Source organism: Rhagoletis pomonella, unplaced genomic scaffold (genome assembly GCF_013731165.1).
Source record: "Rhagoletis pomonella isolate Grant_MI unplaced genomic scaffold, Rhpom_1.0 Rhpom_scaffold_00004, whole genome shotgun sequence".
NCBI classification, from domain to species: domain Eukaryota; kingdom Metazoa; phylum Arthropoda; class Insecta; order Diptera; family Tephritidae; genus Rhagoletis; species Rhagoletis pomonella.
This window is the reverse complement of record NW_023458558.1, coordinates 62,944,130-62,961,153: the sequence shown is the minus strand read 5'-3', so window position 1 is coordinate 62,961,153 and position 17,024 is coordinate 62,944,130. Positions and strand designations below refer to the sequence as shown.

At 36.1% G+C, this 17,024-nt stretch overlaps 1 protein-coding gene and 1 pseudogene across 1 annotated transcript; one reads left to right on the top strand and one right to left on the bottom strand.

The window, feature by feature from the left end:
* LOC118737942 overlaps positions 1-15,185 on the bottom strand; it is a 17,918-nt pseudogene extending 2,733 nt beyond the window's left edge.
* A 286-nt stretch (positions 15,186-15,471) lies between these two features.
* LOC118737948 (histone deacetylase 11-like) lies at positions 15,472-16,980 on the top strand. The gene is made up of 5 exons (XM_036468777.1): positions 15,472-15,815; positions 15,877-15,987; positions 16,057-16,523; positions 16,618-16,726; positions 16,789-16,980. The coding sequence occupies exons 1-5, from the start codon at positions 15,582-15,584 to the stop codon at positions 16,942-16,944; spliced, it is 1,077 nt and encodes a 358-aa protein (XP_036324670.1). The 5' UTR covers positions 15,472-15,581; the 3' UTR covers positions 16,945-16,980.
* The last annotated feature ends 44 nt before the right edge of the window (positions 16,981-17,024 follow it).

The following is a 17,024-nucleotide window of genomic DNA, read 5'->3' as shown; positions in this document are numbered from 1 at the left end:
TATATCGGCTTTCTTTGTATTACGGAAAATACATCTCGCTTTTCTCTTCCGCTCCCTATATTGACGATTCCTCAATATATGCCTTTGATGGTTGTTGCCTATTTCCCATGTTTTTCATGGTGGCTAAAAATCCGTTACCACATTCTTATAAACCATTTCTCCTTTTCACCACGTTCAAAAGAGTTCTGAATGCTAACTAATAGCTTGAAATAGCGGAATTAAAGTGCACAATACGCCTTTGTCGGTTAGAACGAGTGCCGTTCCTGTGTTTTTTGCTGACGGCTCTACGTATTTTCTTCCATGTAAACAAAATTCCGCCTAGAGCCGCCAGCAAAAAAAAAAAATATTTATAATCAAAGCGATTTCTTCGCCAATTCAAATTTGTTCATTGTTATTCTAAAATTGAATTGGATATGCAATTGTATACAAGAAATCTGAGAAAAAAGTTGAAAATTTTTTGATAAAAATTCGTTAAACTTTCCTTAATTTTACATATACTTTGAAACTTTGATTTATATGGTTTGGTTTATAGCATGAACCAGATTTTTGTAAAAAAATAAACAAAAATTTCTTGCAAAATATTGTGAATATTTAAAAAAAGGTGTACGCTGGGGTTGCCAAAATTTTTTTTTAAATTTATACTACTTTTTCAAAAAAAAAAATCAAAAAATATAGTACCTCCCAATTATATACATTTAGTACCTATTTTATTTAAAAGAAAAAGTAAAAACGCTTTTTAAGTCGTCACCTTTTTCTCTCTTATGCATTTCCTCTATAAAAAGTATATATTTTTGAAAGTATCATATGCTTTATCGCAATCAATATTTAAATTCATATAAATCAAAAGTTCATTTTTATTAGTGAGGTAGTCCCTTTGTTTTTCTCTTCTCACCATTTCACATTCATGATAGAAAAAACTCTTTCTGTGAATGCCAAAGCTGCAGGAATAGACAGCAGATGCGAAATAATTTTAAGTAAATTTGGTTATTCATTCTAAGTATTTTGAAAAATGTTGCCATTTTTTTATCTGTGGTTCTATGTAGATATTAATAAACTCTCTATGACCTATTGTTATGACCAGGGAACGGATTTTATGGAAATTGCCTTTTTTTCTGCTAAAGAGATAGAGTATATTCGATTAAGAATGTCCACGATTTAGCTTTCCCTGATTCCATATATACACAATTGATGTTGCCTTTTTTTTTGCCTTTTTTAAGATATTTGCCTTTTTTTTGCCTTTTTTAAGATATTTGCCTTTTTTTGCCTTTCCTACCTTTAAAAAAGTGATTATAGCATTTACAATTTTTTTTAAGATAAAAAAAATACACATTACCCATGCGGCTTATAGAAGCGCAGAGACCTCTTGCCAAATTGGTGTTGGTAAAATTCAAAGCCGTTTTCTCAGCTAACGAAGGCTTGGATGCAATAAGGGGAGTGGATAAAATTGTAAAGGGCGAGGAAAACGCCTTTATTCCTGATAATATGAACGTTTCAAACGTTCCATATTTAAATTGGGCTCCACTTGTATCAACTTACGTTGAGCACACATTTAGTACATTCAAGGCTTTTCTTCGCGAAAATAGAATGAAAATGCTGCCAGAAAACTTCAAAATGCATCTTGCTGTTCAATGTCACTACAACTATACAGATTAAAGTTTTATGAGTTAGAAACTCGAAAGGATAAAATAGTCAAAGATTCAAAGTACACATTTTTCATATAATGAAACTAGTTCATAGTTTTTCTCTTTTTACTTGTAATATAAACATTTCTAAAATAAATGTATTTTTGAAGTGAAACTTCTTAATCGAGTTCGGAGATGGTTGCGTTAAATATTTAACACCACGTCATAAAATCTGTATCGTTCGTACGATTTTCAAAAATGAGGTGTCACATGAAAGGGCTGCAGATGTGCAGTATGGTTTTAGTCTGTTAAAGGGTTGCCATATATACGAAAATCAAATTAAAATTATTTATTAAGTTAAACGAATTATCCCAATATGGGTATCAAAAGAAATGGTTTTGAATAAGTTGTATTTTCTAGCTAAACGTAGGAGAGTTGCCACCTGTTTCAAAAGTAAAATTTAGTTAAATTATACAAAAGTCTTACGCTTAAAACACTATACAGTACAGAAAGAGCTTACAGAAACACAATTAAAATATTTTTGAGGTGCCTGAAGAGGGTGGCCACCTGTTTAAAAAGTTAAACTCAAATTATTGAAGTAAATCTTATTATTATAGCTCCGTTATGTTTGCGATAAATATTTAACGCCACGGTACAGGTAGCATATGACGGGTATAGAAAACGAATAGCTGCGTTAAACGCCAATTGGGCGGGAAAAGACTAATGCAAAGACAAGAATATAATCAAAAACAAATATAAAGATAAGATGAAGATGAAGATGAAGATGAAGATGAAGATGAAGATGAAGATGAAGATGAAGATGAAGATGAAGATGAAGATGAAGATGAAAATGAAGATGAAGATGAAGATGAAGATGAAGATGAAATTATATATGTCTATTAGAAAATAAGTACATGTGTATGTATATCGCACATTTCTTTCTTTCTGGAATTTCCTCTATTAAGTTTCACTTCTTCCGCGCGTAGGGACTACACGCACTGAGTTTTTGATTTTTCTTCGTATTTTCTGTCTTTTTTTAGTGCCTTATTTTGCTTTTTTTGCAATACCAAGTGCCTTTTCCTGCCTTTTTCGCTATTTTGTTTTGCCATTTTTTGCCTTTTTTGCAACACTTAGTGCCTTTTCCTGCCTTTTTCGCTATTTTATTTTGCCTTTTCCAGCCTATTTCGTTACTTTATTTTGCCTTTTTTATAGGTTTTTAGGTCCTAAAAATCCGTTCCCTGGTTATGACAGTATAAAGGTCTTCCATTTTTAAACACACTTTCTTGAAAATTACTAATATATATCTACTATATATTTATAGTTGAAGGAATATAATGTTTTTGCATACTATATTTTTTCCAACAGTATATAGTACGCAGACCGATAAAATAATACGATATTAGAGTACTGCTTGCTTCAAATGGCACTTAATTTTTCAATTTGGCACAAAGTTCCAAAATGGCTCTTTGGAAAACTAGTAATATTTCAATACATTTTTGGGAAATCCTTTGCGTGTACTTCTTTTTCTCAACTAAAACTTTCTAATTTCTATAGTGTATATAACTGTTTTAACTTACTTTGGTATTGGACTTTTGTTTTAGGAATGCGTTTTTAATTTTAATGCTAAATGGGAAGAATTAAAAAGAACGGCAACCTTTTTTGGCACTTTTATTTTTCTATTTGGCACATTTTGGGACTTTTTTTTATGCTCAATATGGCACTGCATAACTAAGTATAGTTGGCAGCCCTGAACACAACTTCAAAATTACACGTTTGTCAAAAAATGGGAAAAACTATTTCTTAACACATGCTAATCATATGGACAAGGGAGGCTTTACCTTAAGTTTTTTTTAACAAATTATAAAGAAAAAATTTCCCAGCTTTTGCTGAAAGGTAAATAAAAGCTCTGAGTACATTTTTAGCGTATAAATTCAAAAATGTCAAATTTTGAATTGTGTCACTTTTGAAGATCGTGTGCGATATGCAGGTGAATATACCGTTTTCTCAAGTAGGTTTTCAAATTTATCTGCCCTTTTAACACAAATTTTGTTCGGTAAATATGTGAAATCTTAAAACCTACTTGAGAAAATGGCACTAAGAGTAGGTACTACACTAACAATAAGTTAATTAAATAATATCGATTAAAATTAACTACAAAGTTCAAAGTATAACTCACTCGGATTAAAATCTGGTATCTCATAGTATATATTAACGAATTCCTGATCTTCGTGTACTACGGTATTCATCGGATCTGGATCATAGTAAATGGCCGTGTTGGCAGTGACTTTCTTTAGGGTCGTATGTTCCAAACGGCACAGTACATCTTTAGCTTTTTCCACGTCACGCGCTGGGTTGCCGGTTAGAAAAACTGTTAGCGATGGTGAACGTGGACGTTTAGATACATTGATAATCTCCTTCAAGCGTGGCACACCTAAGGTAACATTTTTCGCCGAAACGCCCGCAAAATGAAAAGTGTTGAGCGTCATTTGAGTGGCTGGTTCACCAAGCGATTGGGCAGAAAGTGCGCCCACCATTTCACCGGGACAAACTTGTGAGAGTTGAAATCTTGTAGCAATTTCGCCAAGCAACATCTCGAAGGATTCTGGTGTTAAATGATGATTTTCAGCGACTACCTTGGAACATAGAGTAGAACGTACCAAGCATTGAAATAGGAAGGTGGCATTGTCGTTAGCTTGCTGTGAAATGTAATCAGTGCCAGGAACAATAACGCATTGCTTTAGCAGCTCTCGAACACCTAAATGATATTTTGAGTTATGAAATAAATAGATACATATGAGCATGTATTTTTCTTATCAACAACCGCACCTTTAACTACGTCCAAAGGGTTGAGTGCGCTGGTTGCACGTTTGTCGACATGAAAGATCTTCTGTACATTCCAAATCATGCGCTGCAAATTGCATGGCAATACCACCTTTGAATCTCCGGTGGGGAAAATCTCTCGCAAAGCTTCGCGGTCACGGCACAATTGGTCCCACTCTACCTCTAACTGCGGAATGATCTCGCTAGATTCAGTTATATCGCGTATTGTCTCCTCGCTAAAGTATTTGCGTAAATTTCGTGTCTGTGTGACATCGAATTTGAATTGCTTCTCGAAGGCTTTATTGGATAACTGTATAGCGGGTAGTGTTTGAAACTCCACCGATTCACCACAGAGTCCGTCCTCACCGTAACGTAATTGTATGATTTGACTCTCAGCATTGCGTACAGTACCATCGTAGTGCACCATAACCGATTCCATTGCCTTTATTAGGCGTCGCTGAATGTAACCCGTTTCTGCAGTCTTCACAGCTGTATCGATTAATCCTTCGCGTCCGCCCATAGCATGAAAGTAAAACTCGCTTGGTGTTAACCCCGCTAGATATGAGTTCTCGACGAAACCACGGGCCTCGGGGCCATAGTCATCCTTTATGAAATGGGGCATTGTGCGTTTACGAAAACCAAAAGGTATACGCTTGCCTTCAACATTCTGTTGGCCTACGCAAGCGATCACTTGCGATATATTGATGTTAGAGCCTTTCGAACCAGCAATTACCATGGCCTGGAATATATGTAGGTAAGTGAATGAATTTTAGTTTAATGTGCAATTAATTAGTTTCACACATAATCTATATTACCTTTAAATTATTATATTCTGTGAGGGATTTCTTGGCTGAGCCACCCGTTTTATCGCGCGCATCGTTCAATATGCGATTTACTTGATTCTCGAAAGTCTGGCGCAATGTATTACCCGGTGTGGGCTCCAACTGCATGTGATGCGCCTTCTGTATGACTAACATCACATCATTTTTTGCCTTGGCAATGGCGTTCTGTATCTCCTTGTATGTGGCTGGATCGGCAATGGTATCGCCAATACCAATGCTATGACCTTCGAGTAACAGCCAAGCATTCACCACTTTTTGAATATTTGCATAGAATTCGCCAGCAATTTGATGCCCCAGCTCGATGTAGGCGATGTGCAGCAGGGAACCAGCGGTGGCACCCAGAGTGCGTTTACATAGTATACCCATAATAAGCTCGCTATATTCTACAATTACCTTGGATAATAGAAGTATATTCGTTGGTTTTATTAGAACGGAAGACAATTTCTGTAGAGTAAAATTTTTCAATTGTAATAATATGGATCTAAAGGTGCATATCGTTTCTCAGTATTGGGTTGTGCGCTGGGTTTAAGGCCTACCACATTGAAAAACCCCTACCAATGAATGTATAAAAGTGCCTCAGCTAACTATCTCTCTTATCGTTGATGGCCCCGGCTTGCTGAACAAGGACTTTGAATTGTGATATGCACCCGGAATGTCCCGAGCTTCTATAAGGGAGGTGCCCGCAACCAATAACTGAATGTACCCCGGAAATACAACGCTGATATCACGGTAAACCAGGAAGCGTGTTGGATGGGACACGGCTGCAAAAATATGCAGCTTGTGCGTTATTACAACTGCCACGAAACAGCGTACAAATTTTTTTCTGGAATTTGTGGTTGAGCGGAGACTAATTCACCCTTTTCACCAAGAGATTAACTGCCGTTATGAGCCCAGCACCCGGATTCCAGCATTCGCTATCGCTCATTCTGATCGCTAAAAATCTCCATATATTATAGCAGCCGCGCCTAACTACATGCAACATCTAGGTACATTCCCCTCATACTGCCAACTTTGGTAGATTACACATTGCTTCTGTTACTTTTCCATGTTGCGTGCTTTTTGGCCACACTGATTTTCATTTAGAGAATTTTGGCGATGGAAATTTAGCCTAGCGATTGTCGGAATTCCACTGCAGGTAAGTGCAAAGCAAAGCAAACATGAGGTGATCAGCGATGTTTATTTCTTACTTTTTAACCGACTTCCAAAAAAGGAGGAGGTTATCAGTTCATCGGAATATTATTTTTTTTTTATGTATGTTACCGCATAACTTTAGACCACGTCAACCGATTTCGATAATTTTTGCATCGAAAAGGTAGTGTCTCAGAGGTGGTCCCATACTAATTTGGTTTAGATCCGATCATTGGATCATGAGATATACATATACATATATATATATGTATTTATATGAGAATTGAAGTCGGGTTTGTTTTTTACTTAAAAATTATTTGTCGCTTTTTTGGTTTCGATTGCTTGTACTTGATATGAGCAGTTATCCTCTTGGAGCTGTAATTTCCTTTTTTACAATAGGTATAAACTGCAATTAAGGCTTATTGGAAATGAACTACATATAAGACATATCATTTTCTGGTTACCCACGGTCAGTCAACGGATTGCCGCAATCCGCATTAGGGCTGAACTCATCATTAAGTTGTTAAAGATAACATATTTGGTCCTACTGTCGGAAACTACAGCCTCCACGAGCACACCTCCGACAACGAAGAGAGACTGATCGAATTCCCCGCTGCACGGGACATGGTAGTTAGTAGTAATACACATCATAGTCGAAAAATGCACAAAGCTACTTTGGTGTCCTCTGTCCAATGGATTAAAAATGGCATTGATTACGCTGTCATAGACGGAGATGGTGTTACTGGCGAATTTAGATTTTCGCCGCGGTACTTAATGTCAAAATGATGTGTTTGTTGTAATATGAATTCGCCTTGTTTACAACAAACACATCAATTTGACATTAGAAGTACCGCGGTGAAAATCTTAATTCGCCAGTAACACCACTTTGTATAAATTCGCCTTGGAATATACGAGGGGAAAACATCGACTCGGATCGCTCACTATGTTTCTGCTGCTAAGGTCCGCATGCTCCTCTGTTGAATAAAGAGCATGCGCTAGGCAGCGCAACGAAAGTTCGACACCCAGAAGCTGCAGTGACAACAGACAGCACCGCTATGAAAGAGGTGCGCTCAAGGCGTATTTAACAAGGTGGTGTTGGCCGTATATAAGTAAAAAATTACACTAACAAATTATACGCTGATGTCCATAGTGTCATTGGTATGAGCTACAACAAACACATCATTTTGACGTAATGGCCTCCACGGCGAAAAACTCAGCTGTCGCCCCAACACCACCTTGTTTAATACACCTTGGGTGCGCTCTTGATACCACCTACTCAGTATCACTGGTATGAAGAATAGTGACGTGCCGCAGCCGCAAAACAATACGCAGCCAGTGTTTCCGTTGTGAGACTAAAGGGCCAATTTGACTCCTTTTAAGCACCAATACCTTTTGACCCGACTTTTTGAAAATTTAGATTTTTTGGGCCTTTTCCAAAATTATGTGCGACTTTTGCCCCTTTTCAGAGGTTTTTTATGAAATGTTAAGAGAACCATGAAAATGCATTATTTAAAACTTTTATAGGAAATGCAACTCTTCTCGATTTCTGCGTATGTTTGCAACCCTGTTTTATGCAAATGTTGTCCCGCTATTTTCTATTTAAATTCAATAGCGGAATGTTTTAGCAGCGAAAAGACTTTATAATACGTTTAAATTTGATTTTGACTTTGGATCTCATATTTATTCTTTTATTAGTAAAAGAGCGACAGTTGAGCGATATCGCGAGAAGAGGAGGAAGATTCTCTCCTATATACATTCAACGCGGTGTGGGTCGGGGTCAGGCCGCCGGGAAGCTACGCAAATTTAATGTTTGAAAGAGCAATAATAGGAGGGTACTCGTACCCAAAACTATCAAAAGTACTGTTGCCAACTAAATTGAGCGCTTTTCTTTATTCAAAACGCGAAAATTTTGGAATTTGGGTCTTGGTGCGTTTTTTGGTGCTTTTTTTAGTTTGGACACGCCAAATCATAAAAAGAAATCGAAGCAATCGTAAATATTTTAGCAACTTTACTAAAATGGAAACAAAATCATGGCCCAATGACAACCGTAAGCGAGCATACATATGCATGCTTGCAAATTAGGCACATTAAAAAGGGAAATGAAATTTCGTTATGTCTTAGGTGTCACGCAGTCGGAAAGAAAAGTCTTTTATGTTCCTTTAATTCACGAGATCATAAGAGACTGCAGTGTAGATTTAAACTACCACATGGTTCTTGAAATTTCATTTTTTGTTTTTGCTTTCGTTTGAGAGGAATTGTAGAAAATTGTGCAAAACGAAGAAAAATTTAACATATAAACAGTCAGGAAAAAATTTATAAACGTTTCCCGATTTTAAGCGAAGCGGCAACGCTGAACACAGCTGTAAATTGGAAAAAAATAACAAGAATATTATCGTCGCTTGGACGAAAATATTTGAATTTATAGAAAACAGAAAAATTCGACCGTCGAGCAAGAAACATTGATTTTTAACCAACCACGTCAACCGATTTCGATAATTCTCGAAAGGTAGTGTCTCAGAGGTGGTCACATACTAATCTGGTTTAGATCCGATCATTGGGTCATGAAATATGTATATACATATATATACTTTTTTATATGAGAATTGAAGTCGGTTTTGTTTTTGCTTAAAAATTACTTGTTATTAATTTAAATAAGCATCCCTACAAAATATAAAGTCTATTAAATACTTTGATAAAAATTTGGTACTTTTTTCGAGAAAACCCGTGATTTTCCTTGGGTTTTAGTGCTTCTTCAAATTCAAAGTAGGGGAAGTTGAGAGAGCAAAATGTGAAAGAGAGCCGCAAATTTCTGCTGGCAAAATATTTCCCAGCATAAACTTGCAAGTAAGAAAATCAGCTGATCACAAACACATGTTTGTAAATAAATAAAAGAACATATGGCCTTTGTGAGTTATTTATTGCAAATTTTATTATTAATGCTAGTATACAACGAAAAAGTGAGTAAATTTAATAAGCACAATGTTTGCTGAGTTTATTTTTCGTTAATTTACTATTAAATCCCAGTTTGTTTGCTTTAGTGTGTGCTGACTATGGTGGCCGTATGACATTTTTCGTTTGTACCATAATTTTCCTTTAAATATACCAAAATAGATTTAAATGCAGCATGCTGAAATGTTTTTTTTGCTGTCGGTTTTGGTAGGTTGATTGTTGAAACGAAAATTTTATAAATTTAAAGCTACATTTGTAGCTATATCTATTAAATTTTGTTGAATCAATGATGGGCTTTTGGAGGAGATACTCTTGTTATTGAATGCGTCACCATGTGATATCACAAATAATTATGAGAAAAATAACTTATTCATTCCGATATAATTAATTTGTATTTTAAAAAGGTTTTTCTTATCCAAAACTATTCAGTTGTATAAAATGCCAAATCGGGGGAAAATGTACCAAGCAGAAAATAAATTGCCAAATGAACCACCAGTGGCAACTGTGGAAGTGATCAGCTGTTTCGAAGGTTGCAAGTTTTTGCAAATTTTGCGTTCTCGCACTTCTGTGAATATTTTGTCTCTTTGAGAGCGAATGCTGCTAAATTCTCATAATTTTTGATGCTGGATAGTTTTGTCCGCTCAATACGAGTACACACCTAATGTCAATGGATTTATTTCGCGTTCGAAAATGTAATAATTAGCGTTAGAACTTCACTACGATCCTAATAGATTTGCTGCGATTTTTTACGAAAATTAGAAATTTACTACGCCACTCCGTTTTACCCATGATCTACTTCGGTTTTCTTTCCCAAATAATACAGAGCACTTATTGCAGTATCTGAACTCAAAAAATTTTCTTAGGGCCGTTTTTTCAAGTAACTTTTAAAATTCAACCACGTTTTTTCGCTAAAAAATACTACACTTTTTTTAATAAAAGAGGTCAAAGAGTGACTGTCTTCCAATTATGTGTATGAAATTTTTTTTACTTATGATATTTTCTATAAAAAAAAAGATATATAATAGCAAGAACCAAGCCCCAGTTAAACATTGTTACCGACGTTACCGATCCAATGTTAAGTGAATGGAGTCAGTACCGTCAGTAACGATGTTTAACTGGGGATTAGTGTTAACCAGAGATGGTGAATACGGCCTTTAGACTTTGTTGCTTTTTCAATTTTTCCTAATAAAACAATCGTGGTACAAAGCTCAATAAAAATCTTAAAAATAATCATTAATATTTTTTAATATAAAAGCAAAAATTGAGCTGCTTCCGGTTAAAATATTTGTAATTATGTTCTTGGATGTAAAATAGCCTGTTTTCTAAATTTTTTAAGCGATTAAATCCGGCAAAAATACGTCTTCGAAGCTATCTTACAAATGCTTATATCAAGATAGAAAAAACCCACACAAATATTGCCACTGATACAACTTATATCTAGCGACCAAAATGACAGCTGGACAGCAATAAATTTTATCCTGGCCTATCAGTTATCGTTGTGAAGCATAAACATATAATTGCACAAAAAAAGCTCGACCTTCGACTTCACAAATTTTTACTCAATGTACAGAGCCAGTCCACGGACTGCGAAAAAATTAATATTGGTAGATTTTACATACACAAATTGGTAGAAGTTGGTAGATTTTTTTAAAAGAAACATTATTATATAGTTTTTACTCATTTAGGATAAATGAAAGCTAATTCAGGTAAGATGGTGTTACCAAAGCAGCTGAATTTTCGCCTTGGGGATTTTTAATGTCAAAATGATGTATTTGTTGTAATTCTTATTGTCATTATGGGTAAAACTTGTTAGTGGAATTTTTGTTTTTGAACTTTTGCTCTCACCTTATTATATTAATTCGCCTTGGAATAAATTGTATTTCTTTATAAAACAATAAAACATTCAACAAAAAAGGTATAAATATGTGGTACATAAAAGTGGGCCCAAATCATGGCATCCGTGATCAATGAAACACGATTCGAATCGAATGAAACAAAATGACAGCTGTTTTCTCTCAAATACATTTTGAACTGATTTTTTGAAAATTCCGATTCGAATATGTTTCGATCCCGGATGTCTTGATTCTGGCCCTGTTTTACAATAAAACAAACAATTACTCTGCACTTCAAAATTTTTTGATAAAAATTAGTTTTGAAATGATTTAAGTTTGCACACCATTCCTTTGGCAGTCCCCCACAAAAAACGTATTGCAAACGAAAAATATTTCCATAAACAGTTGGTTATGGTCAAAGTTAACTCCTCATATTTATTTTAGGTATGTTCCATGATAAAATATTGGTAGATTTTTAGCCTTTGTTGGTAGAAATGGTAGAAAATAAAAAAACAGCTAAAAAGTTGGTAAATCTACCAATAAAGTGGTAAAGTCCGTGCACTTTACAGAGCTTCATTGAAATACATGTGTTTGACATAAAAGCTTTATACTTTATAGCCGGCATACACGGTGCGTCTGACTCGCGAGTCATTTGTGTACGTGTTGACTCGCCTTCGACTACACACAGTTGGATCATTCAGAGTCATGACGAGAGTCATGTTTATGATTAATCGGTAAAGTTTTGGCTGAGTTGTTGAAGTTTTTCTTAAATCAATATTTGAAAAAATTAAAAAACAGCATCAAAAATCTCATTATCATGTTTTCGTTGAAAAATTGTTTAAATATGTTCTTATGCAAATATTTTAGGCTTAAAATGTTTTGTCGTCTAAGGTGATTTAAAAAAAAAAAAAAAACTATTCTTATTCATAAGAAACTAAATTTTTAAGGTATTTTCAAATTGGTCCAGCTCACGTAAATCTTAATATTTTTCCGCAATATTTTGGTTGAAATATTATAGATATAGATTCTATAATTCCAGTGGAAAAACAGTACCGACTTTTTTTTATACGTAGTGATGCATACATATATATACATACAGTCAATCAATAAAATTATGTACAGCGATTTCTTTGCAATACGGGCAACTGCTTTTTAATTATTTTATTTTTTTGCAAATATTTTATAAAAGTTTGGTTGATTCTACAACATAAACCCCCAAAATCAGAGCTCCAAATCTGTGCAAAATTGAAGAAAATTCTGAAAATTTTCATTAAAATTTTGCACTTTTTATTACACTCTTTTGAAAAAGGTTGAGTATGCATTTTTTAGCACGTTCAATTTTAGTATTTTAGTATGATAAAGTGAAAGTCTGAGGTAGCTAAAACTTACCACCTATTTTTGACATATTTGTGCATACTCACTTTTTTCTAAAAAGTGTAATATTTTCGTGAAAATTTGTAGAATTTTTTTTAATTTTGCGCAAAGTTTGGAGATCGGATTTTTGGGGTCTTGGTCGTAGAATTAACCATGCTTCTATAGATAATTTTCGAAAAATTGAAAAAATCTTTGTACTTAAACTATATTGTTTGGCTGAAGATAGGTATATCTGAAATTTGTAAAAAAATTAATAGCGCGCTCTTCACATGCAAGACGTTTGGCCAAGATTTTGTAACAATACTTGTGTGATAAAAGCCTATTTATACGAAATGCGTGAAAAAGCGTGCGTATTAAAAAACTAGACGTCGTGAGCGTGCGTGAACGTGAGCCAAAATCACTCATGCGCCCATCTCTAGTCGGAAGTACTCGTATTTTTTTTCTTTTTAAAGCTATCTTAATTACTTTGCTGGGAATTATGTATGCATTTCTTATTATAAGAATACTATTTTCTTTAAGAAGACAGCTTGATTTATCTTTTTTGCTCAGGGCGCAATCAACTTTAAATATCGACTACTGTATTTAAATTCTTATATCTGCAGAAAATATTACCAAAAAATCATATAATAAATACATACTTTTGTATCACCCGGTGAGATCCAACGATATTGGCTTTCATCTTCTTCATCCGGATGGGTTGAGTGTGTTCGTATCATATTCAAATTTCCAGGTATAATTAACGAAAAAAGTTGTTTGCCCGACCAAAGAACTGTTGGTTTTAGAATGCATGGCTTTGGCACTACACCATCCCAACACGGCATATGCATCAGTAAATTCATTAGCTGCTCATGAGTTATGAAAACATCACGTTTCGTCATCTTGCACACACCAGTCAAACAATCCTGTACTATACCCATTACTGGCTTATTGGTTTGAGGGGTGACTATTTGTCGCGGTGTTAAATGAAGATTCTCAATTTCAGCGCGTGTTTCCATGCTCTGTGGTACATGTAAATTCATTTCATCGCCATCGAAGTCGGCATTATAGGGAGTGGTGCACGAGAGATTCATGCGAAATGTGGACCAAGGCAAAACTTTGACACGATGACCCATCATTGACATTTTATGTAATGTGGGCTGACGATTGAAAATCACTAAATCATTGTCCCGTAAATGGCGTTCTACTTTGTAGCCAAGTTCAAGATGTAGGTCACTGGGTTTGGGATGAAAACGCAAATCGATACGATCGCCATTATTGCGTATTATGTATTTAGCGCCAGGGAATTGTGTATTACCACGCTGAACAAGGGTTTGCATTAGCTGGGAATATATGAAGCATGTTCGACATGAACAACTTAGAGCGCTAAATAATTTAAATTTTAAGCATACCTCAATATTAAATGGTGTAACCACTTCAGGGTATGTCAGGTTCTGCGCTACAGAGCGTGGTACACCCACCTGATCGATATTTAAGTTTGGGTCAGGCGTGATTACAGTACGTGCAGAGAAATCTACACGTTTGCCCATTAAATTGCCCCGTATACGTCCTTCCTTCCCCTTCAAGCGAGCTTTAATACTCTTCAATGGGCGTCCAGATTTTTGCAGAGCACGTGGTAAACCAGGAATTTCATTGTCTATAAGGGTAACCACATGAAACTGCAATAGAGAGGAACACTCCCGAATCAAGTGGTCTGCGGCGCCTGTTTCAATGCATTTTCTCAGCTCATTATTGGCTTTGATTATATCCGCCAATTTGTGTGTAATATCATCGTGTGAACGTGAGCTACCACACATTTGTACAGATGGACGAACTGATAGAGGAGGCACTGGCAGCACCGAAATGAGTAACCAATCTGGTCTGCAGTGCTGTGGATCCATACCTAAACATACACAATCTTCATCGGAGATATTACGGAAAATTTCCAGCACACGTTCTGCTGTTAGAATAATTTGGGGCTCTTGACGATGCTCCACAAAGTGATGCCAAGTAGCGTGCAATTCTAGCTTTTTTTCGTGTGATTTGCGGTTGATGCTGACCACAACCCCCATGATCAGAAAGGTTACGTTCGTTTGTGCCTCTAATGGCGATATCTATATTTTCGCCGCCCTCGCAAATCGTCTTCGTCTTGCACAATTCACGCATAAGACTGAGACGCATGCGTGGACGTGCTTTGGTAGAATTTAGCACCTCCTTTACCTGTGTGAACATGAAATAAAAATATGTATATGTACACGTGTTATTGCAAATGCTAAACTTTTGCAATTTACCTTTGGATTAGAGGGTGATACCAAAAGCTTGGAGCAAGAGAAACACACACAGCTTAATATTTTTATAGTTTTCAATATAAATCCAATATGAAAAACTGGTAAACTCAATTCAATGTGGCCAAAATGGCCGGGACAGTCGACAATATTGCCGGCGCATGTTAGGCAACGCGATTCACGGTCAACCACGCCTTGACGAGGATCCATTAAGCCACCTATTGCAGGACGTCCATCCTCCACGATAATTGCGCGTGTAATGCCACCGTCCGTAACAGACAGCCGCCTGATTTCATCCGGCGAAAGTACACCAAATTGTATGCCCCTCACCTTCCGTGTGACGCAACCACCACTCATATCTAATTTAAATGTTCGATCGACTACTTACGTTAAAGTGGAATAATTGATATTTTCGAATATAGAAAAGCACAAAAATTCACGAATTTACAAGTAATGAACTATTTTTTTTGTAAATTAACAAAATTTGCACATAATTTGACAGTTCCTTCAAAGGAAGTGCGACCGAAGCGGAAATTTATATTTGAATTAGCTGTACTGTTACTTGGGGTGTGTTCAATGTGTGCAAGCACCGAATCTGCCATTGCACGATTTTCGCTTCTGACGTTTGCCCTTTTACAGACTTCCGTCATTGAACCGTCAAGCTAGAAACAGTGCCGCTGCAGCGGCAGATCAGATGTTTCTGTTTAATTATTTTTGCATCCAATTTACGTAAAATCATGCACGCGACGTAGAATGAAGCGTTTTACAGAGAAAGTGCATCATGAGCAGCAACAAGAAGTGGTATGGGTAATGCGCGAAGACGTTGTTACACCAGAGCAACAACAAGGGAAACGGAAACCAAATGCGGAAGAGGAAAATGAATCACTTAAACTTCCAATTGTTTACTCAAACAGTTATGGAGTACGTTTTTGTGGCATGGAAAAACTGCATCCCTTCGATGCCGCTAAGGGGGCTCATGTTTTGAAAGTATGTACTTATGTATGTAAGGTTTGGCTTAAATTAATAAATTAAAAGCGATCATTTCCAGTGCCTACTGCACAGCGAAGTACTCTGTCCCGGTCAGTTTTATGAACCAACAGAAATTACAAAGGAAGACCTACAAAAAGTACACACACGCCAATATTTACGTAGTTTAAAGGTAAAATACATCAGTATATTTTATATGCGTACGTTGATATTTATTAAATTGTCTTTCATTCCGCTCAAGTGGAGTCTGAATGCAGCTAAAATATCGGAAATCCCTTTGCTTCTTTTTGTACCTAACACATTTGTGCAGCGTGGCTACTTACGTCCCATGCGCTTCCAAACTGCTGGCTCTATATTAGCCGGAACTTTGGCTCTGCGGTACGGTTGGGCTATTAATTTGGGTGGTGGATTTCATCATTGTTGTGCCTATAAGGGCGGTGGCTTCTGCCCATATGCCGATATTACTTTGTTAATCACAAAAACATTTGAAGAGGAGCCTGATGTTGAGACAGCTATGATTGTCGATTTAGATGCACATCAGGGTAATGGACACGAACGTGATTTTCACGATAATAATAAAGTTTTCATTTTGGACATGTATAATGCGTCTATATATCCGCGTGATCATGAAGCCAAATTGGCCATACGTTGTGCTGTGGAGTTGAGACCGCGCACCGCGGATGAAATTTACCTGAGGAAATTGAAGAGGTACATATTCATGAGCTCTCATTTTCCGTAATTGTAATATAATGTACAGATACATAATCTGAATTCTGTTCTTTTTGTTGTCCTTTCGTAAAAGGTCTCTAAAACATTCCTTGAATGAATTTCGTCCCGATTTATTGGTTTATAATGCTGGAACAGATGTCCTCTTAGGAGATCCACTAGGCCTACTCTCCATTACGCCCGAGGTACTTATGGTGGCGTCAATTGCATTTTACTTTTACAATTAAGAATGAATTATGATTTACAGGGTGTGATGGAGCGTGATCAATTTGTTTTTGCCACCTGCCGTGAACAGCGCATACCTATTGTAATGTTACTCAGCGGCGGTTATTTGAAGTCGTCTGCAAAGGTCATAGCCGACTCTATTGTTAATCTAAAAGCCAAGGGTTTGCTTGCCAGCTAAATGCTATATAAATATTGGAGATCTTCAACAAAATTTTTTTTAAAAAACGACTCAGTCGTTTGGTCCGCAACTTGCGCTCC

Excerpts from the sequence above, each read along its gene's own strand:
- LOC118737948 (XM_036468777.1), top strand. The coding sequence starts at position 15,582 with ATGAAGCGTTTTACAGAGAAAGTGCATCATGAGCAGCAACAAGAAGTG. Across the intron at positions 16,524-16,617 it reads TACCTGAGGAAATTGAAGAG|GTCTCTAAAACATTCCTTGA; the intron begins GTACATATTCAT and ends CTTTCGTAAAAG. Across the intron at positions 16,727-16,788 it reads TACTCTCCATTACGCCCGAG|GGTGTGATGGAGCGTGATCA; the intron begins GTACTTATGGTG and ends TATGATTTACAG.